General features: G+C 48.0%; 7 protein-coding genes across 7 annotated transcripts in view; 5 read left to right on the top strand and 2 right to left on the bottom strand.

Annotated features, from left to right (window-relative positions):
- Nucleotides 1-3,674: 3,674 nt before the first annotated feature.
- Nucleotides 3,675-5,480, top strand: psrA (putative general stress response phosphoprotein phosphatase Psr1/2; the record flags this gene model as incomplete). The annotated part of the gene is made up of 2 exons (XM_022548824.1): nt 3,675-3,759; nt 3,856-5,480. The coding sequence occupies 2 exons, from the start codon at nt 3,675-3,677 to the stop codon at nt 5,478-5,480; spliced, it is 1,710 nt and encodes a 569-aa protein (XP_022403245.1).
- A 1,008-nt stretch (nt 5,481-6,488) lies between these two features.
- On the top strand, nt 6,489-8,407 carry ASPGLDRAFT_64815 (uncharacterized protein; the record flags this gene model as incomplete). Its single annotated transcript, XM_022548823.1, has 6 exons — nt 6,489-6,590; nt 6,658-6,746; nt 6,803-7,082; nt 7,205-7,760; nt 7,868-8,045; nt 8,224-8,407. The coding sequence occupies 6 exons, from the start codon at nt 6,489-6,491 to the stop codon at nt 8,405-8,407; spliced, it is 1,389 nt and encodes a 462-aa protein (XP_022403244.1).
- A 1,026-nt stretch (nt 8,408-9,433) lies between these two features.
- Nucleotides 9,434-10,553, top strand: ASPGLDRAFT_121070 (NAD(P)-dependent alcohol dehydrogenase; the record flags this gene model as incomplete). Its single annotated transcript, XM_022540205.1, has 3 exons — nt 9,434-9,716; nt 9,780-10,212; nt 10,271-10,553. 3 exons carry the CDS (start codon nt 9,434-9,436, stop codon nt 10,551-10,553), a joined length of 999 nt encoding a protein of 332 aa, XP_022403243.1.
- A 113-nt stretch (nt 10,554-10,666) lies between these two features.
- Nucleotides 10,667-11,686, bottom strand: ASPGLDRAFT_121879 (zinc-binding alcohol dehydrogenase family protein; the record flags this gene model as incomplete). The annotated part of the gene is made up of 1 exon (XM_022540274.1): nt 10,667-11,686. The coding sequence occupies one exon, from the start codon at nt 11,684-11,686 to the stop codon at nt 10,667-10,669; it is 1,020 nt and encodes a 339-aa protein (XP_022403242.1).
- Nucleotides 11,687-12,149: 463 nt separating this feature from the next.
- Nucleotides 12,150-13,029, top strand: ASPGLDRAFT_64812 (bZIP transcription factor; the record flags this gene model as incomplete). The annotated part of the gene is made up of 2 exons (XM_022548822.1): nt 12,150-12,237; nt 12,293-13,029. 2 exons carry the CDS (start codon nt 12,150-12,152, stop codon nt 13,027-13,029), a joined length of 825 nt encoding a protein of 274 aa, XP_022403241.1.
- Nucleotides 13,030-14,423: 1,394 nt separating this feature from the next.
- gprI (putative cAMP receptor (Car4)) lies at nt 14,424-15,666 on the bottom strand (the record flags this gene model as incomplete). The annotated part of the gene is made up of 4 exons (XM_022543321.1): nt 14,424-14,958; nt 15,014-15,078; nt 15,147-15,348; nt 15,410-15,666. The coding sequence occupies 4 exons, from the start codon at nt 15,664-15,666 to the stop codon at nt 14,424-14,426; spliced, it is 1,059 nt and encodes a 352-aa protein (XP_022403240.1).
- Nucleotides 15,667-18,923: 3,257 nt separating this feature from the next.
- Nucleotides 18,924-20,385, top strand: part of ASPGLDRAFT_23729 (uncharacterized protein) — a gene marked incomplete at both ends in the record, with an annotated part of 2,716 nt that continues 1,254 nt past the window's right edge. The window contains one exon of the mRNA XM_022543320.1: nt 18,924-20,367. Coding sequence (XP_022403239.1) covers nt 18,924-20,367 — 1,444 coding nt within the window. The remainder of the gene's footprint in view (nt 20,368-20,385) is intronic.

Here is a 20,385-nt window from a genome sequence, read left to right as displayed (position 1 = left end):
ATACATATTTCCTCGTTTAGCATAGGAGACTTGAATGTGGTGACGGTAAAGTCTGCAAGTAAGCCCAATTCCCATCGAAATCGGGTGATGGCTGAAATCTCTGCTGATTCGTTCCCCGATGTGCAAAGTTTGTAGTATCTCCTCATGTCACTGTCAAAGAGACATTAAATGGACCCCATCTCCCAATCGCCAGGGCAGGTCTGGTGGAATAGATGGGTCATGTCTGCTGTGAGACCTTGGGCTACTTTCTGCGTCATGATCTCGACTGTCTTATAAGTACTGGCAGTTGCCTGTGGGCTTGTGCCTTTAAAGATATTCGGATTCAATTGCAAAGGTTTCGAACCGGAATATGCATGATTGGCGAATAGGTTCCATCTTTTCTCAAGATTGTAAGAGAGCTCCCGGTTCATCCTCACCAGACAAGCTGCTATTCGTCGTTTGAAACACGGAAGGTGAATCCCTGGTAATCCCGTAATCGATCACGACAGCAAATCCCAAAGGCCTCGGCAGAATTTGTTGTAAGTCAACGTTTCATTGATTTCTCTGCTCATGATATCATTCTCGTTCTTGATTCTGTCCACCGTCAAAGAGCCGTTGCGCAAAGGTCTCAAGTATAAATACTGCAAAGACGGAGCCACAAATGGGGCCAAGGCTGTCTGATGTCGACCATGAGTTTGAAAAACATCTGCCATAGTGTTCATTGCATATGTTGCTGCAGCTAACATTGTGGTCGCGTTCAGGTCTAGGCTAGCCCATCCTGAGTAGCATGCAGTCGTTATCAAGCAGACTGGCACGCCCGGCTCTAATGCTCCTTTGAGGTACGTCATACTAATTCCATGATCTTTTTCGCACGCTCCGACGACATGTATGTGTGCTACCCTGGCGGAAGTGATCTCCCCTTTATCAAAAAGACTGCAGCCCAGAACTTCTTTTCTGGTTTCAACCAGATTACCGTGTAGGTGCACGCCGTACTTGTCGACTAACTTGCAAAGATTCTGTAGAGTAAGTCTGAAGGGAAGCGGCCGTGAGCCATTTATGCTCGTCCGAGCCCCTTGAGAAGATAGTTGAACGCGTAGAAATCTGATACCATCCATCATCCACTTCGCCCGCTGTGTTTATATAAGGGCGTGTTACTGCCAAACTGATAGCATTGTCATGGATAGCATGGTTGAAGATTGCTGGGTGGGAGTACGGGCTGCGTTGAGTAAACTCCACGGATGCCCTAGTCACGCGATACATATATTCACTGTAGCCACCCAATGTAAGGCACAGAGGGGCTCGGAACAAAGTGAATGTTACGAGAATGCTAGAGAAGATGGGCCGTAGCCCATATTCACCGCACTGTAGGATCGCTGGTCGGTCTTTCGGCATCCAAGATGCGTAAGGACGAAGCGACGAGCTACCAAGTTCATTATTGCTGCTTCCTAGGTGTGATTTTATTGCTGTCCATATTACCCTAAATCTGGTCATTTTGGCAGAAAAGCCCGACACGACGCGAAGACGATCATACCGTGACAGTTTATCAGTATGGTAAATAGGGACCAGATCAGATGCTGGTATCTGCTTAGTTACAGGGATATAAGCCTTAATCTCATTAGGAGGCGTGCTTCTTTCGACATTATGCCCAATGCTTCATTGGCGTTCGCTAGCTCCTGATTGAAAGGGGGTGGGTGCATGTCTGGAAATGCTCACATGTGGACACTGGTTAAAATTGGACTGCCGCATGGCAGCCACATCTGCCAAGAGCTGTAGTGCATTTCTATACACTACTAAACCGCATCGTGGATAATTGGATGTTAAAGGTCAAACTCTCTTGTAGGGCGTGGCATCTGCACGTGTATTGCGTACTGTAAGTTACCGGCAGGGTGTAATACAAAGAACCGGGATCGTCCTGGGCCGAGTGGTCCTAGCGCAGCCCGAAGTGGGCCCGGGCACCATGGCCAGATAAAACCCACCAATTAGAGCAATGGTGTTGGCGCCTTGTACCTTTTGCTGGGCGGCAGCAGAGTACAGTCTTGGCATGGGCGACCAATCATATTTGTTATTGCCGGCAGAATGCTAAAAGAGGGCGGTAAGGTGCAGCAGAGCGTGGTTGATTGGTCAAGGGACGGATATCAGACTGGAGAAGTTGGAGATCATGAAATGCATTCAATGGCATGATTTGCACTTGTCGGAGTAGAGAAGGAGGGTGTATGGAGATGTCACAAAAACACCAAATAAAATGAGTATCAAAGTCGCTATCTGATCTCATTATCCCTATTATCTCTTAATAATTCCAGGGGTACAACACTCGGTACTTTGCACCCCCATATGAGATGCCCTCGGCAACCATAATCTCCGAAGCAAACATGGGTAATTGGTGATAATAGGACGTAGTTCAGTTGTCAATTAAATATTCTTAGCTGTGCTCATGAAGTCAATTTTAATAATTTACACATGGCATACCCAAATTACCACGGTACACGGCCCTTGATACGCATACATACATCCGCCATACATGCAGGTCGAAGCATCCTACTACCATAAACACAACAACAAATCTCAGGATAACAACAATCAAACAAGACTCACAGCAGCAGGTCATATTTAACAATATCTGTACAAGTAATAGAGCTGCTTGTCTTGTTTTGTCCTGCTTGAAGAAAGCACAGTGATCATTTAGCTGGCAAAGCTCCATTGGGCATCCTTGATCTGGAGTCTGGACCAACGCCGGGGGTGTGCTTCCCCCGTAATCAATCCTCTTCCTTTTCCTTCATCTTTTCTTTTCCATCCTCGTTTCATCTTCTTTTCTTTATCCTCGCTGTCACTGTCACCGTCACTGTCACTGGCACCTTGTTTATATCTCTGTATTTTAGTACGGAGCACTGTCTGCCCGTAGAGTAAGCTGCCCGACCCATTTCCAGAGATCAACACTGCATTCCTCTCCGCTTGGAATTTGCCGTCGTCTCCTCTTTTTGTTCTCCTCCTCTTCTTCCCCCCCTCCCTTCATTGATCTGGATATTTGTTATGATTGTGGTCGTTTTCTAACGGGCATTAACAACATATCTAGTTCTCCCCCCTTTTCCTTCCGCTTTAATCCAAATCGAGGTTCAGCCTCCATTGACCCATTCCTCCCGCTCAAATAAAACGGAGACCATCTCAAAGGATCAACCCTGCGGGACCACGTGACCTTTGCTGACTGTCTAATCGACTTCCCACCTCGACGACCGCCGCTGCTGGCCTCGCAATTTGCATATGATCTCGTCCTGACCGGTTGTTTCCCCTTTTGATTTCTTTTTTCGTCTTTCGATTCGAACTTTACCTGCAGCACCTTACGAATCGCTTGCGATCCATCTTTTATTTCTTCAAAAGTTTCGACTTTTTTTTTTTTTTTTTTTTTTTTTTCCTTGTGGTGCCGTGCACGAGCCTTGGTCCCAAAGGCGGTGGTCCGGACTTTCGTCCAGGAGGCGTGACTTCCACCACTACTGCTACCACGACAACTACCACCATAACCGCCATCCCCAATCCTTCGAACCGGCTGCTCCCTTATCCTCCTCCTCCTCCCTCCCTCCCTCTTTCGCGTCTCTCAACGGGTCCCTTTTGGTGGCTATTCTCACCTCGCCATCACGCATCCCCTGGGCCGTTGATCTCGTCGCGCCTCTCGTGATCTTCGCTCCGCTACTGCCAATTCCCCAATGCTTGGAGGGAGCTCAGAGCGAGGTTCCGCTCTGAAGTCTGCCAACGGAGAAGCACCCATGTCTGTCGCGTCGGGTCAACAAAGTCAGTCTTCCCCCCCTTTTTTTTTTCTTTGTCTCCTTCTATTTACTGGTTATCAATGGTAATGTTTACTAACGCCTATTTCTTTCGCTTCGTTAGACCCCGAATCATCGCTGCCCCATAACCAGATGAATAACACCGATGTATCGCTCTCGCAACCCAAACCCGGGGAGTCCTCCGAACAGGTTCCTGGCCCTGTCGCATCTGCTCAAGCTTCCGGTGCTGCCGCCAATGCAGATATCGCCGATGGATCGAGGAAACATCTGCTTGCGCCCGCTGCATCGCGGAGCTCGTCCAAGGTGGACAAGCAATCAACGCTCGACAAAACGCAGGAGACGGTCCACGATGATTCAGAGAACACATTGCGAGGTTCGAAGAGAAGCATTCTGAAGGGACGGAGAGACAGGAGTAGGGGTAGTAGCAGGAGGTCTCGACGGCAGAATCAAGACTCGGCCAGCGTGGAGAACCAGAAGACGCCGACCGGCCCGGAAGCGCCCCAGCCAGAAAAGAAGAAGGTCTCGCTCCGGATTTTTGCTTTCCTGAGTTGCTGCTCCTCATCCAATGTCGATTCAGAGGACACGGCCATTCCAGCCAAGAAGACCGTCAAGCGGCAATCTCTATCCAACCGACAGCCTACGCCAGAGAAAACGGAGCCCACCCCTGCCGATCAGAGCACAACAGGACCTAGGGAGCAGAATCAATATCGGGAAGAAAAGCCTAACCCGACCGTGACTTCCAATCAATCTCCAGCTCAGGTTGAAGAAGAACGCGATGCTGCGCTCCAAGAGAAAGACGCGCAAATCGATGAGACCGCCCCGGCTTCCGACCAAATTCAACCCGACCATGGTCCTGCGACCGTCCAGAAAGATTACGATGGCCAAGCCTCGACAAGTGCACCCCGAGATGCGGCACCGATGCCGGCCCCGGCGCTGGAAAAGGACGAAAGCCCTGCGCAGAAATCCGAGGAGCATGTCCAGTCTCCTTCTGTCACTTGGGATCAATCTGTTGATGATTCTCCGGTGGCAGACCCGAGCAAGGCAATGGCAAAACCGTTGGCCGAGACCGATCCGAAAGAGGAAGTTCAATATTATTCCCATGACGAAGAAGTTATGGGAATACCACCACCCCCGCCTCCGATGGCCCCCCCAAGTCAAGAGGGAATCCAACAGCAGTGGCTGCTGCCTCCCGCTGTGCCTCCATTGCAAAATCGGAAATGTCTTGTTCTCGATCTGGACGAAACCCTGGTACACAGTAGCTTCAAGGTTCTCGAACGCGCCGATTTTACTATCCCGGTAGAGATCGAAGGCCAATACCACAACATCTACGTGATCAAGCGACCTGGAGTCGATCAGTTCATGAAGCGAGTGGGAGAATTATACGAAGTGGTCGTCTTTACGGCATCTGTCTCCAAATACGGTGATCCTCTATTGGACCAGCTAGACATCCACGATGTCGTCCACCACCGGTTATTCAGAGACAGTTGCTACAATCACCAGGGCAACTACGTCAAGGATCTCTCCCAGATCGGGCGTGATATTCGGGAGACAATCATCATCGACAATTCCCCGACTTCTTACATCTTCCATCCTCAACATGCGATACCCATCAGCAGCTGGTTTTCTGATGCTCACGACAATGAGCTTCTCGATTTAATTCCTGTTCTCGAAGACCTTGCTGGCACCCAGGTTCAGGATGTCAGTCTGGTTCTTGACATCTCCTTATGATTGATGTCTTCAGCCTCGTCCATCCGACTTACTTTCTTTTTTTGTTCCTTCTGTCTGTTGTGAGAGCCTGACTGAGTTTGACTCAGGCTTCTCGTTTTCCTTTTCCTCTGCTTAATTCTTCTAAAAGAAAAAGCAAGAATTTCTTGCTCCCGCCCTGCTCGATTATCTCAATTATTCCAGTCAGCAATTCGTGTATTTGTTGCATCTTCTGACATTTTCCCAGATTGACCTTGACCGTTTTGCATCAATCAATTGTTGGGTCTTTCGTCTGTACTCCTAGAGAGTCGATACCTTGTCTTTGCACTTTGTGTAACCTTTCCTTCTTTGCTTGATTTCCTTGAACTTTCCTTATGTTTGTTATACCTTGCCCCGAGATTCCCTTGTCTTTTTCACTTTTTTTGCATCCTGCAGGCGTCTGTATTAGTTATCAGCCTACATTTATGCTGATCTCATGTATACGCTCCTCTGTTTTACATTCTCTTCTATACTTTCTTTTTCTGTCTTTACTTTTTCTTTTGGTCTTTTTTAATAACTGCCCTGGAGAGGCTCGACAGTACTGTCTTGTTTCCTATTGATTTCCTTGATTTCTCCCTTGTGTTTGAATTTCGACTCACTGTTACAGCCCTAGTATTCAGTTTCCTTTTTTTTTTTTTTTTTTTTTTTCTTGTTTTTGGTTAGCTATTGACATTCTTGGTCCGGAATTTGGTTTGGGCACTGTCTCATGCCTTCGACTGGATGTTTGAATGTCGGGACCCTTATATGTACATGTACTTGGTTAGTGCGGCGCACGTGCTGTACATAAAAGCGTTCGTCATTCCAAATACAGCATTATTGGCGTCTTAATATTAGTATGAATAGGGCTGGATTCAAAGTAGCTTTCACATAGAATAATGTGGGGGATGACCCGATCCACAAGGCTGCTGACAAATGCAGTCGAATTTTAAAACGATAGGATTAATATTTTCCTCCAAACAAATCCGGGAATAGTTCATATTTACATTAAGTAGCATGGAGACTGACACGAACCCAAGGCAACACCCTCAACACCGGGCTAAGACACGATCACGAATCAGCGCTGCATGTGTCCGTTGCCAGAAACGGAAGATAAGGGTATGTCTCTATACCCTCGTACATGCTCAGATATACCTATTTTGCATGTACTCCGACATGATCCCAGTGCGACGGCCGAATACCAGGTTGTAGCACTTGCCAGAAAGCGCGTGTGAACTGCGTTGACGGAGGAGCTTCACGCGATATCTCGCGGAGGTACGTTGTGAGAAAGGATGTATGGCTCAATAGTGACACTGATTGACACGGTCCAGTTATATCAACGACCTGGAATCAAGGGTTGCATGGCTGGAGTCTGTTGTTCGGGGGCACGCTCCGGGGGTCAGCCTGGATGGGGAACAAAATCATCAACATACGGTCAATGGCGCTAGGACAGTTGAATCCCCTCGTTCCCTCGAGGAAGCTGCTACTGCTATTACTACTAGCCGTGGTTATAGCAAAGATGACACTTCACTGCGCGACGTCACCGATCAGATTGGACTTGTTTCAGTCAACGGGGCAGATCTCCGATACTTGGGACCGATACTTGGGACCGTCGAGCGGATTATTCTTCACGAGACTTGTCCTAACAGGAGGTCCAGATGGAAAACACCTCTTCTCTAAACCCAAAAGCAAATGATGATTTTACTGTTCCGCCTGAATTGCTCGATGCCTAGCCAAGGGGCCTGCCATCGGACCTGAGACATGCTCAGTGGTTGTCGCAGACATATTTCCAGAGTGTCCACTTGCAATTCCCCTTCCTGCACGAACCGACACATATGGAGACTGTTCGGAAGCTTCACGATGGCGTTGATGCCGGGCCAGCATGCAGGTTTCGGATATTTATGGTCCTGGCCATCAGTGCGACGATCAGATCCTGGCAGGCGAAGGTGCTGCTGTCAGCTGAGGGTTACTGTGCTTCGGCTGTTGCTCATATGGATAGTCTCTTTGGCAGACCTTCTCTCTCTGGTGTTCAATGCATTCTGCTGCTTCAGGTGTATACTATTAACAATCCGTCATCAGGCCTGAGTCTTTGGACTCTTCATTACCATTGTTTGGCATCTATTCTGGAGTTGGGGTTACAGCACAATGTTCAAGGTAGTCACCTTCCTGTCTTTGAGCAGAAGATGCGGACTAGGGTTTTCTGGTGCGTTTACACTGTCGATCGGGTGTTGAGTACTCTGTTGGGGAGGCAAATTGGGTTGATGGATGAGCAGTGCGAGTTGAGGGTAAGTGGCTTGCTCGCTCAATGGCATTCGAATCGTATTAACCGTATGTAATTGCCGCAAGATATCAGTGATGAGGATCTCAAGCCAGACCAACACGAACGAACCAAACAGGAAACACCCTAATCAACATGTCCAGCGCAATCCACCTATTCAAGCTATCAAAATTCAACGCAGAAATCAAATGCGTCCTATACTGCGTCGGCCAACTCTACGGCCTATACACCCAACCAGCGATCACAGACATCGAAAACTGGCAAGCCAACGTCATCCACCGTTTCCGCCAATGGAAGTCCGAAATCCCACGCCATCCAGAAACCTCCCAATGATACTACCTGAACCTCATCTGCGAAATCAAATACCACGAACCAATCATGCTACTCCTCCGACCAAGCCCCCGCCTCCAACAACCACCCAAATCCTCTCTCCGTGAATGCTTCTCCAGCGCTCTAAGGTGCACCCGGCTCTAGCACAGACTCTTATGTCACAGGCATGCTGTACTATAGCTGGATCAGCACGCATTTGTTATTTCTGTGCGTGATTAAGATGTTCTACTGCGTCTGGGTACCGAACGGCGTCGCTGACGAGGTGGACTTTGACGACCTTACGAGAGCGCTCAAACCTGCGTCGGACGTCCTCAGTGCTACGGGGTAGTATTGGCCCGAGGCGAAACGGAGTCGGGATGTATTGGATCGGATCTCGATGACGACGATGCGGCCGTTTACGCAGAGGGTGAATCAGGATCGTCCACTGTCTGGATTGCGGTCTGCAGATGAGGTCCCATCTGCCGGAAGCTTGCAGAGACCAGTTGATATGGTAGATATGGATCTACAGTCGCCGCCTCTTGCGTTTGACTCGGGTGATACAGGTATTACTCCAGCTCCTTTTCCTCTTTATGGAGCACCGGCTAGCGCTTTGTGAGTACGGATTTGCTGCCGTATTTCACGGATACCTGGGCGGATGTAAATGTGAACGATGCGGAGCTATTGGAGGAGCAGTATCCCAGTGTGGATGAAGTGATGCAGGATTTGTTCTTTAGGGATGGAGCACGGGGGTTTGAGCATGGTTAATGGCTTATGCTTCATGTTTTCCTATTAATTTTATGTACTATATAGAGTAACAAAAAAGTGATCCTATTTTTCCACCCAGGCAAGCCATTTCAGGAACCGGAATTTTCTCGGTCTTCATTCTGCAACTTACAAATACATATGCCTGGCTTTGGTCTAGTGACGTGCTGGTAGAGCAGTCCTATAAAGGCGCGGATAAGACCGTCGCTTCTCCTTCTCCACCTCCAGTGTCACAGCTGGTGACGGAAAGAAGGAATGTCAAGCTAGGAAAATAAAGGACAATCAGATCTCGAGCAACTCTATTACTGTGAGACTCCATTTTGGGTCTTTTTGTTGGTTGGTCAATATGAGGGATCGGCCAGCCCGCCTGGCTTCTTCGAAAGCCATGTCAACATCCTTATGTCATCCGTCCATTTCGACGGAAAATAGCACTTCCCATCGTATACGGCGACAGAAAGGACGGATAGAGTATTGCCATTGGGATTGGATTTCCGGCCGGTCTTCCCGCAAGGACGGGTCTTTCGCGAGTAGGGTCTATAAATGCGTCATTCTGTCGTCCCTCGACTACATTTTCCCATTCCTTTACACATTGTACTCTCTCAAAGATTTCAATATGAGCATTACATACGACGTCTTCCGCGGCTCCCCTGAGGGCAACATCGTCGCCGACAAAGTCACCCAAACCCTCAAGCACAATGAAGTCTTCATCGAGACCATAACTTCTGGCCTCTGCGGAACGGACGAGCACTTCCGGAAGACCAACCAGGTCCTTGGACATGAGGGCATTGGCTTCGTGAGAGCTGTTGGTTCAAGTGTGACTTCTCTGAAGACTGGGGATCGTGCTGGGTTTGGATTTACGCATAGTGTTTGCGCAAGTTGTGACAATTGTGTTACCGGTACTTCTACTCTCTCCCTTTGGATTGGTTCTGGTATTATGTATTCTAACGCAGGAATCAAAGACTGGGACCAGTTCTGCCGTAAAGTTAAACAATACGGCAAGAACGACTTCGACAATGGCAGCTTCAGCTATGGCGCCGTCTGGGACGCCAACTGCGTCTTCCCTATCCCAGACGGACTCGAATCTGTACACGCTGCTCCGTTGATGTGTGCCGGTGCTACCGTTTGGACTACCTTGACCAGATTTAATATGCATCCTGCAGATCGTGTGGGCATCATGGGCATCGGTGGTCTGGGTCACATAGCCATTAAGCTTGCTGCTACGCTGGGATATTACGTCATTGTGCTTTCTACCTCTGAGGCGAAGAGACAGGAGGCTATGGAGTTTGGTGCGTCGGAGTACCATGTGTTTCGTTCGGGAGAAGGGCCGCCGGAGGGGTTCAAACCTATCAAGCATCTGTTGCTGTGTGCGAGTGGGGATGTTGATTATTCTTCGTTAGTGTTCTATGTCCTCTCGATTTATAAGAATATGGCTAACTCGAGTGTTCGATAGTCTGTTGGCCCTTATGGATACGCCCAGTGTCATCTACCCGTTGACTGCTACGTTTGAGCTTTCGAAAATACCCACGTTGGAGCTATGTTTCAAAGGGATTCGGATTCAGGGCTCTTTGGTCGCTTCGCGAAATAGCATCCGGACTCTTCTTGATTTTGCGAACAAGAAGAAGATCGCTCCTACCATTATGACCTTTCCGTTGACCATTGCTGGGATCGAGGAGGCGATGGAAACTCTGAGGGAGGGGAAAATGCGGTACAGAGGCGTGCTAGTTCGAGAGTAACTAGGTCATGACTACGCTGTATAGATGTACCTAGATGGTTTATCAGATGGAGAATATGATCCCCTGCAGCTTTCCTTTGCTTCCCATATTAGGGAGTATCCCGTGCGTATATCCTACAAACTAACAACTATCTTCTCCGCCGACACACCCTTCCCCCATTCATCAATTCCCGTCTGAATAGCCTCGAGTCCCTTCCCAACGACCCGCGGCGCAGGAGCAGCAACAAACTTGCCCTCCGCCAGCGCCTGCGGCAAGTAATCATTGTAAACCGCACGGCCAACCTCATTATCCTTGATACTGATCGCATAAACAGACTTGACTTCCACATCTGTTCCCAACTCCTCAGATACAGGCCACACCGTCACAACGACCACGCGCGTTTGCAGTTTATCCAACACAGCCAGGCAATTCTGCAACGCACCGCCTGTGTGGATGGTATCGTATACACCCGCAAGTTCCTTCCCCTGCAGCGCAGAAATGATATCCTCCACAACCGTCTCACTGCGATAATCAAACACCGCACTCGCACCTAACGATCTCATAAGATCAAAATTCCTCGGCGACGCCGTCGTAACAACCTCATACCCAGCCGCAACAGCCAGCTGAATCGCATTAACCCCCACACTCGACGCACCACCCCAAACCAACACCGTCTTCCCCGTCGCAACCGACTCAACACTGGGCAACCCCAACGCCAAATAATCCTTCTGAAACAACCCCGCCGCAGCAGTCGACACCCCCAACGGCAACACCACCGCTTCTTCAAACGCCAGACTCTCGGGGATCTTAGCCGCCACATTCTCCAACACAGTCGTGTACAATTGAAACGCGCCGTCCTGCGGCCGTTGCGTCGCCATGCTCATTGCGTGCGCGAGAACTCGATCACCGGGTTTGAAGTTCGTGACGGAAGAGCCAACTTCGGCGACTGTGCCGGCGACATCGTGGCCGAGGATTGTGGGGTAGGTGAGGGGGAAGTTGGCTTTTGTTTGGAGGTGCCAGTCGATGGGGTTTATGGCGACTGCGGCGTTGCGGATGTGGAGTTCGTTGGGGCCTGGGGGGGTGTAGGGTGCGGGTTGGATTGAGAAGGGGTTGGTTTTGGAGGAGGGGAGCCAGGCTGCTGAGTTGGTGGACATTTTGTGGACTTGGCAGAAGTGATAGAATAGAGAAGGTAACTAGTTGAGGGTAATGGATAAGAGAGACCTTTGTATTTTTAGTCAAATCCGGAGATACATAATCTGTAAGTCAAGGCGGATTTTACAGTATCTCCGATTTATCTGCAGACCCATAAACTGCACCCACACTATTTTAGCGCGTAAGCATCCTGCATTAGCGCAGTCAACCATCCAATAAAAGTGCTTTATCAATAGCTAAATTTCTTAGCCTACCCACTTACCAATTCTAGGAATCGATTACCAATGGCGCTTCAAAAGTCAGCAAGTTGCATAAACTACAATCGACCCCAGACTAATTTTCCACACATCTTCATTGCAATTTTATCCTGCTGACAGCTGAGCAGTTTATATTACCACAATGATTGCTCAAAGAGGAAATACAGACGCGCAGGTACAGTCCGGGCATGTTAATCCGCGAGATCAGATGCGGGTTCCCGAGGATGATTGGAGGGGAATCATAGATCAGAAAAAGAGGAGAAAGTTGCAGAATCGGTTGAATCAGAGGGCGTATCGTGAGTTTTTTCTAGTTCTTCTAGAATGAATTGGTTGACACTAACAGCGAATTAGGCTTAAGAAGAAAAGGAATCAGTGCTCCGGGAGAAGAAAATCCCACCAGCCTATCTCAAGTAATTCCATTCAACGGGCACAAAGAAGAAGAAGAAGCAGACATCATGAAATGCACCCGCACCCCACCAAACGCCCTAGCCTTCCAGCGCTGGTTCGAAGCCACAGTGCACCACAGCTACCTCCACGGCAATCCACAAGTGGAACATCTGATCAGCCTTAGTCGGCTTAACGTGCACCGCGCTATTAACGAAAATATAAAAATACTCGGCATGAATTCTGATTGGATGAAGAGTGATGATTCTGTTTCGATCTTTAATCTTCTTCAGCCTGTGACTGGGAACGGGACTGGGGAAGAGAGTATTCCGTCGAGTTTACGACCGACGACTATTCAGCGGACTATCCCGCATCATCCATGGCTGGATTTCTTTCCGTTTCCGCGGATGCGTGATACTTTGATTCTTGCCTGCGCTGCTAATAGTGAATTTGATGATGATGAACTGTGCCATGATCTTATGGCATTTTGGGATACGAGGAATACAAATGCGACATTGCTGGTGTGGGGACCACCGTGGGATCCAGGGAATTGGGAGGTGACGGAGACGTTTGTGAGGAAGTGGGGATGGCTGCTCAAGGGATCGGGGGAGCTGTTTGTTTCGACAGGGACTTGGAGGAGGAGGAGAGGGGAGAAAGCTTTGGATTGGGGGAGTTATGTACAGAGTGTAGATACTGTAAATTGAACTGCATGATTGACTGAGCCCCGGAGAACTCTTCGAGGTTGCCATAGCCGGAAGCTCCCAGAGACGGTTTCGGGAGATTGGGCAGTAAGCCCAGATTTCAACACGGCGCTGGTAGTGGACAAAGATGTCAAGGCTAGGAGCATGCCTGATACGTGGCCCAGTTCCGAAAGCATTGGACACGCTTGTGGTTCGGTGTTTGCAAGCACGTTAGTTAAGGCTCTGTCCAGTCCAACGGGCCCGCTGGGTGTAGAAGAGAGCGGTGAAGAAAACAGCGAAGAGGAGGACGACGAAGAGAACATGACTTACAATGCCTTCTGCAAAGCTTTATGGGACACATGCAAAGACCGGGTATATCGGTTTTGGGAGCACCAGGAATTCACGTTTAGCCCGGATGACCAATAGGTGTACTCTAGGTCTGGACGCACGGGAATTCCCCTCGCTCACTTTGAGCAGAGATGGAATCAGCTTCTCTCTCATCCATGTCCTGCGCCAGCAGACGTGAGGCTCCAGAGAAACCCTGCACCTACCAGCGTGGATCTCGCTCCCGGCTCGAGTGTGCAGCAAGCCGCCGGCGTCCAAGATGCTGACAGCACAGTTTAGCTGATCAAAAGTATCTTTGAGTGTACAAGAGAAATGGCCTATCTCTTACGATTATGGCAACCAATATGTTATTGTACCCAGTATTTCAAAGTATGCTGTGTCAAAGCTTTTAGGTGAGCATGCGATTGAATATCGTTTTACGCATGTGGAAACAACCATTCGTGCCATCAAGGTCATCTTCTCAGGGGGGCACATAACATAACCGTGAGACGCTTTACGGGTGAAACTGAATGGCAACCCAGGAGTATGGGCATCAGTGCGACAGCGTTCTAGTTCGGAAGCAGCACCACCCACCCAGTAATTGCCAGTGAGAAATCGAAGCAACCTGAGGACTGTTTTTATCGAGGCCCTCGAAAGATGGACAATGGGGATATTATTGCATGGTCGACGTTTGTGGTGGAAGCGGGTGTTTCTGAATCACTCCCCCGACTACGACAAGATACGAGTTGGTGGTTTGCCAACTCAGCAGGGATGATTCGGATTGTACTATTGTTGGTAGTCGCCGGACACGCCAAAACAGGAACATTCGGTGATTTTTTCTGGGGTCTCGGACTGCTCTTTTGCCAGCAGCGCTGATTCCGGGGTGGCAGAGTTTGATGGTTCTGTACTGGCCGGAGGAATCCCTTGGACCTGGCTGGGCTAACTTTTTGCAGCAGTGGGCGAGGCTGCTATGTATTTGCAGAAAATTCGCTAAGTAGAGGTGCACGTTTCATTGTTGGCTTTATTTATCTGGCAATTTAACTAGACTAGGACATGCTAAACAGTCAATGGGCTGTAGATCGAGTTGGATAATCTCACATACCGATAGTAAAAGTTCCCCTCTCCAGCCTTTTCTGCTTCTTCCACCCTTTCATACCCATGGTGACGAAAAGGATTCCATTCCAGAAACCACGCAGTGAGCCCATCGCGCCCACAGCAACAAGAAGCGGATATGATAGATAGCCAGGATCAACAAAGGCGTAAACACGGTTGACTGTTAGCGGTATCCATGTTGCTAGCAGTACGATGAAGAATATTAGTGGCATGAGTATGTAGTGTCTGAATGATATAGGCGATTGCTTGGGAAGCTTCAGGGTGATGCTGTTCGACGGATGTGACTGAAAAGCAGGAGTATTATTGATAGAGAATTGTTCTGTATCCTGTGGTTCTGACTTGGCATTTACTTTAACAGTCTTAGTAGCAACGTTGCTGTTGGGCTTATCAAAAGAGTTATTATATGTCGAGCCCAGGGGAATACGGTCATTGCTGATCAATTTGAATTTGCCTTTCAGCTTGATAATCTCGAGGCCAATGAGAGTGTAGAGTATCATTATAGCGAAAATAGTAAGCCTAGAGATAATTAGTAAACGAAAAATGAAAGAATAAGGTTAGAAAATATAGGTACCATATTGGTCCATAGTAAAAGAGTATGCGGAAGAGCACCCAATCGGGAGAGATCGAGCACCAAACCTGGAAATGATTATAGGTCAGTCACCCTATCGGTCGTGCTAGCCTCAGTTTCGGGGGAGGGCACTCACTGTCACACTGCTATACATGGGCCCTCTCTCTGGGGTGTGGATGAAGAGGAAAGTCACGGCAGGGATAAATACAAGGGTAGTAATGGCACCAATGTACTTCTTCTCAAGCATACGCAAAGCTGCAGCATCATATTGATAGAAGACAACAAGGAAGACGTTCCAAGCTGTGGCAAGTGTCCAGAATACATCTGCCAGCGGAAACCTGCAATACTCCTTGTCAACATTGCGTTAGATGGAGTAGGGTTGCCAGCCTCTGGACGCACATTTGGAGAGAGAAAGCCTGGAACTGGCATAATGCTGAGCCATTTCCCGAATCAGGCCCGTCAAGAGATATCATCGTAGCGATGAAGTCGAACAAGTTGTAGAACGCATTGATGAAGATGATCCGTTGGATAGGGTTGCGGAAGTGCCGCGAGAAGCTGAACGTGCCGATAATTGTCGCTACGCCTAGAATGGATAGCGACGAGGCGCAACGCTCAACGATGGTTAGGGCGCGAAGCTGCTCGTTTGATAGCGACATGGTAAACGTTGTGGGAGCATAGAAGCCTTTCTGTAATGAACAATTGACAACTTGGTATACAACAGTATGCAAATAGAAGAAATTGGTGAGCAATAAAGCATGTTGAATTATGACAGCGGCCTGTGCACAATATAAAATCAATACGGTAATAGATGGTGTGATTTTTTTACGGGATTCGAGTTAAGAGAGCTGAGAAAAAGCAAGGGTATTTTAGCTATAACTAACCACAGAGTACATGCGAACCATCACGCCATTTGGGGCGATATGGTATAATTATGTGATATCTCTTACATAAGTTCATCCATAGCACCGGTAGCCATAAGGGCAAGCCTCGACCACGAGACCTGCTATCTTTTTGAGATGGCAGATATCGCAACTTTTGACGATCTTTGCGTGCTCTGTGGAAGGAATCGGTTTTGAGTTCGACTAAGGAGGCCGCTGGCACCGCTACCAACACGTCCCTATGTACAGTATGCTGATCCTGAGGAGGTTCTCTTGGGCATATTGTGGCTGGGTGGGTATTTAAAATAATACCCAGAAAACCCAGCTTCTATTTGGATTGATTCTAAAGTAATCTGATAAAACACAGTTGGAGATCCTAATTTTTGTGCTTGAACTGAGCTCACCATAGTGTTTCAGTCAAGAATGAATGAGATGTTCGGCATCATATGGCTGAAGGAAGATAGAGCCCGGAAATCCTTGGCTTAGCGGTTAATTAGTACTACTACTATGGCTGAAGGATCTTTACCAGATAGTATGTCCAGTTATTTCACCATTTCCAGACAAATAATGCCTTTGAGAACTCCCAATACTCGGGATACCAGCCCGCTTGGATTTGTGATGGCCATGGACGCACCGGCAGAATGTTTACTCATTTGTTTTCCAAAAACCGGCTTCAACCAGGTCATCAATTTCCCATGCATATGGCATATTTTCTCCGCCATTGCTAACTTGTATTTCAAATGGCTTGGTCTAAATCCCCAGGGTGCTTCCTAGGAAACACTGTCGGCAAATTTCGCAACGGGACTCATAGTGATCGTACTGAGATGTTGTGATAGGCGGCGGCTTCGACAAATCAACCGATTCGACACCCCAAGAAAAGCAATTCAACCAGCATAGGAAAAAAGAAAGATAAATAGCTACACAAACTGAAAGGCCACCTGACAGAGAGGACTCCTTCTAGTGTATCAAGCGATGAAGATGTTTCATCTATGCCATCTGCTTGGCAGCTGTCCCGTGCGTATACTTCAGCTTCCAGGGCATATTTCTGAGGAAACTCGCGCAGCCCATCTTGCATAGCTAAATCAGGCATGAAAGGTTTCATTGCATCTGAGGATAGGTTTTCTCCTAATGTTTCGCAGCTCTCCCAGGGGGTATCATCTTGCCACAGCTGGGAGAACAATGTATCCGGGTGCGGCAGGTCATCAAAGTCATTGAGTTCATCAACGCCGACAATTTCACAACTACTGCGTCTCAGTCCGTGAACCATATTTGAGATGTCTAGACCTTATTAGAAAAAAATAATGGTGACATAAGCATTAAACTAAAGGCTCCCGATTTCGGGCATTTGGAGATGAGGCTTCTCTCGCAGTTGTTCATATTGTCCTCCTCAATAAGTTGATTGATCTTTGCTTGATCCTGTGGGATGCTGCGCAGGGCTCCTATGAACTTTGCAGGTGTAAAACTTGCAGAATGAAATGCTTGGTAACAGGGGGTTTGGGTGGAAGAGGATGGTTCATATTGACAGAAATAATTCTGGACAGAGTGTAAAACGTGATGTGCTTGAGATGCTTATTGATTAATGTGGGAAACAACGAGAAATTATAATCTGGCGACAGAACAGACATGCTAATGCCATACATGTAAAGCCACTACAATCTTCAGCTGCAGTGGATAGAATATCCAGCCAACCATCCAGAAGTGACGGAAACCCAATGATCCTTCCCGAGAAGACCAGACGCGTTCACAGGCGCCTCAGCAACCATCATAATACCCTGCCATTCGTATTCTGATTAGGCCAACATAATTCAATCATTGCCAGGACCATTCTGAAGATTGCGCACTCCCCCAAACAATGCTATAGCCTTGGCAGACGCTGCTGATGTCTTCCTCGCGCCCCTCTGAGAATATTTCGAGAGAATTTAATGCGTTCATTAGCCATTCTGGCGGGATGCATAACGCCGAGACATCCGGTCAACTCAGAGATAATGAAAGAAGAGTGATAACGCGCAGCTGAGCGCTATGTTTCTAGGCAGAAGTCCAGAGCTTGGAATCTGGGCTTTCACGGAACGTCGGTCGCCGACGATCGACGAGGAATTTTTGCCTTTGGATATCTGAACAGCAACAGTGGTCATTGAGTGGCTTAGTCTTGCACGTAACGGGAGGCAATGTGGGGGCGAGACGAGGCAGATTTCTGACAGTTGGAAAACAACAGCTGGCATCTGTCGATAGTCGGCAGACCGCACTGTCGTTAATTTTCTATAGACGTAGGAACGAAGGTACCAAGGCATAACAGGACAAATTTCAGATTCTGAAAGACCGTAATTCAGTAAAGGTTAATCAAGGCCAGGAGACTGTATCAACTGCGTCAAAAGACTGCCAGTCTGCTCATCGAAGAGAGGACCGCCATGTTTCAGTGTCACCTCAGCGGTCGAGAGAGGGACGTTAATGAAGGTGGAGACAGTGGTGCTCAGCCGCAGTTTACGGGGTTAGAGAGCGCGTGCAAGCGATCGGGCGGGTGTAGAATAAAGAGGGGGGAAGAAGAAAAATTGAAGAAGTTGGAAGGATGGAGTGTTAGAACAGCGAGAGGTCGGTTTTTATATTCTCTGGGACAGGCGGTGGTAATTAAGGATGGGTGTATCGGGACGCCATACCTGAAGCGGCAAAGCTAACCGGAAGGGGGAATTCACAGGTCCTCGCTTTACATATTTATAGAATATGAGGACCTGTGAAAATGACGCCAAAAAATGACCACTTTTGAGGTCGTTTACGGCCGCATTTCCACTTGTAACGCCCAGCGCGGTAGTATCTACTAGTGAGTGAATCATTGTATAGATGCCTGGAGGGTAATGATCGTATTATTACTGGCTCTTTGTCTTTTTCAAAAGCTTCTTCCCTTTCTTCTTCCCTTTCTTCTTCTTTTTCTCCTTCCTTTTCTTCTCCCTTTACTTTTATATCTTCCTCTCTCTGCACTTCCACGCCATTTCCTTAACCTATAGAATTCCTCATTGCGGGTTCTCTGATCTCTACACAGCAAGATGAAGAGGAGCAATAGTGAGCTATCGAGCCCTAGTCAATGCTACAAGCGCCCCTACCAAGGTATGGACCGACCCTATACCCTGACTACCTTATCGGTGCTTGGTCGACTTGCTAATCTGGATCTGGTGGAAATAGATGAGCCCAGGTCATCAGGCTTACAATCACCTGTACCTCAGTCGTCGCAACCATTCATTGAATCCTCACAGCCCGTCTCTATTGTGACTGAGAAATCCCTAGGTGATAATAGCTCCAGCGAGAAGGGACGCTGGAGAGAATATGAAGACGAGCCTGACAAATTTTTTGAACACCTTGACTTGCCTCCAGCCTCCAAGGTGTACCTGAGACGCAAATTTCAGTTACATGCAGAAACTACAAAGGATAACCTCAAGAGCTTTCTAGTCTTTACTGCTATGACTGACCTTTCACGAATCAAAACGGTCATCGGGCTTTCTGGGAAGGAGAAATCTATTCAGTGGTCACTACTTGATTTGAGTAGCTCATTAGAGATGACAGATGCATCTTGTGATGATTTGATTTTCTGCTGGCTTGAAGCCATGAAAATCAACTGCTTTGTGACTGCAGAACATACAGATGAGTATGAGCAGCTTTTTTGTTACCTGCTCCCGATAGCTGTCAAACCTGTGGAAGAAATGTCAGACGTTGTTGCATCAGCATTCCACAGAGAAGAAAGGCCAACTCCAGATGGACGACTAGCCAGTGAGGGGATATACCGCAAAATTGTCCAGTACTACAAGGCTTATCCTAATGGAAAATATTTGGCACCATATACATCGGTAGTGGGGCCTTCTGGTATTGGGAAGAGTTTCATCATATCCCAAATGGCCCATGGCTACGGCGTATATGTGGTGTACTCAAATTTCGCAGAAAAAGGAAAGCTGCCATACCCAGAGAGGTCAGCTATTGCAGACATACTACCACACAAGGAGATCAGGACTGTTCAAGCCTCTTTCTGGGAGAGTTACCTAATGGTAGCCATGTGTGATGTAGAACTCTGCAGGCGTGTTGGAGTATCACCAGGTGGTTTTTATTGTCTACAAACAATGAAAGCATATCGTGACTACCAAGAAGATTTCTCAAAAAGAGTTTTCACCTTCTTCAAAAGCTACAGAGACATAGATATGCAGTTAGATGAGTCTAACCAGAAACGTCGTGCAAAACTCGCTGAGCTACTGTGTGCCAATGTTGAAGTGTCTGAGAAAAGGCTGGAATCATGGCAGGAACATCTTAAAAAAAACAACCACAACCCAACAGTTACAGCAGCCACAGGCAAGAATGTTCCAAATGCCTTGATCTGTTTAGATGAAGCTCGTACATTGCTTGATGGGGAGGAGTCTCTTTTGTTTCGGTCCTTCAGAGACGCGATTCGCAGCAGATTTGCCCGAACCAGCAAGATGGGAAACCTGAATCTGACCAAGCCTCAAGGTGATTTCTTTGCGCTTC

The sequence above is a fragment of the Aspergillus glaucus genome (genome assembly GCF_001890805.1).
Source record: "Aspergillus glaucus CBS 516.65 unplaced genomic scaffold ASPGLscaffold_5, whole genome shotgun sequence".
Taxonomy (NCBI): Eukaryota; Fungi; Ascomycota; class Eurotiomycetes; order Eurotiales; family Aspergillaceae; genus Aspergillus; species Aspergillus glaucus.
Note: the sequence above shows the minus strand (reverse complement) of the source record. Positions and strands in the feature narration are given on the sequence as shown.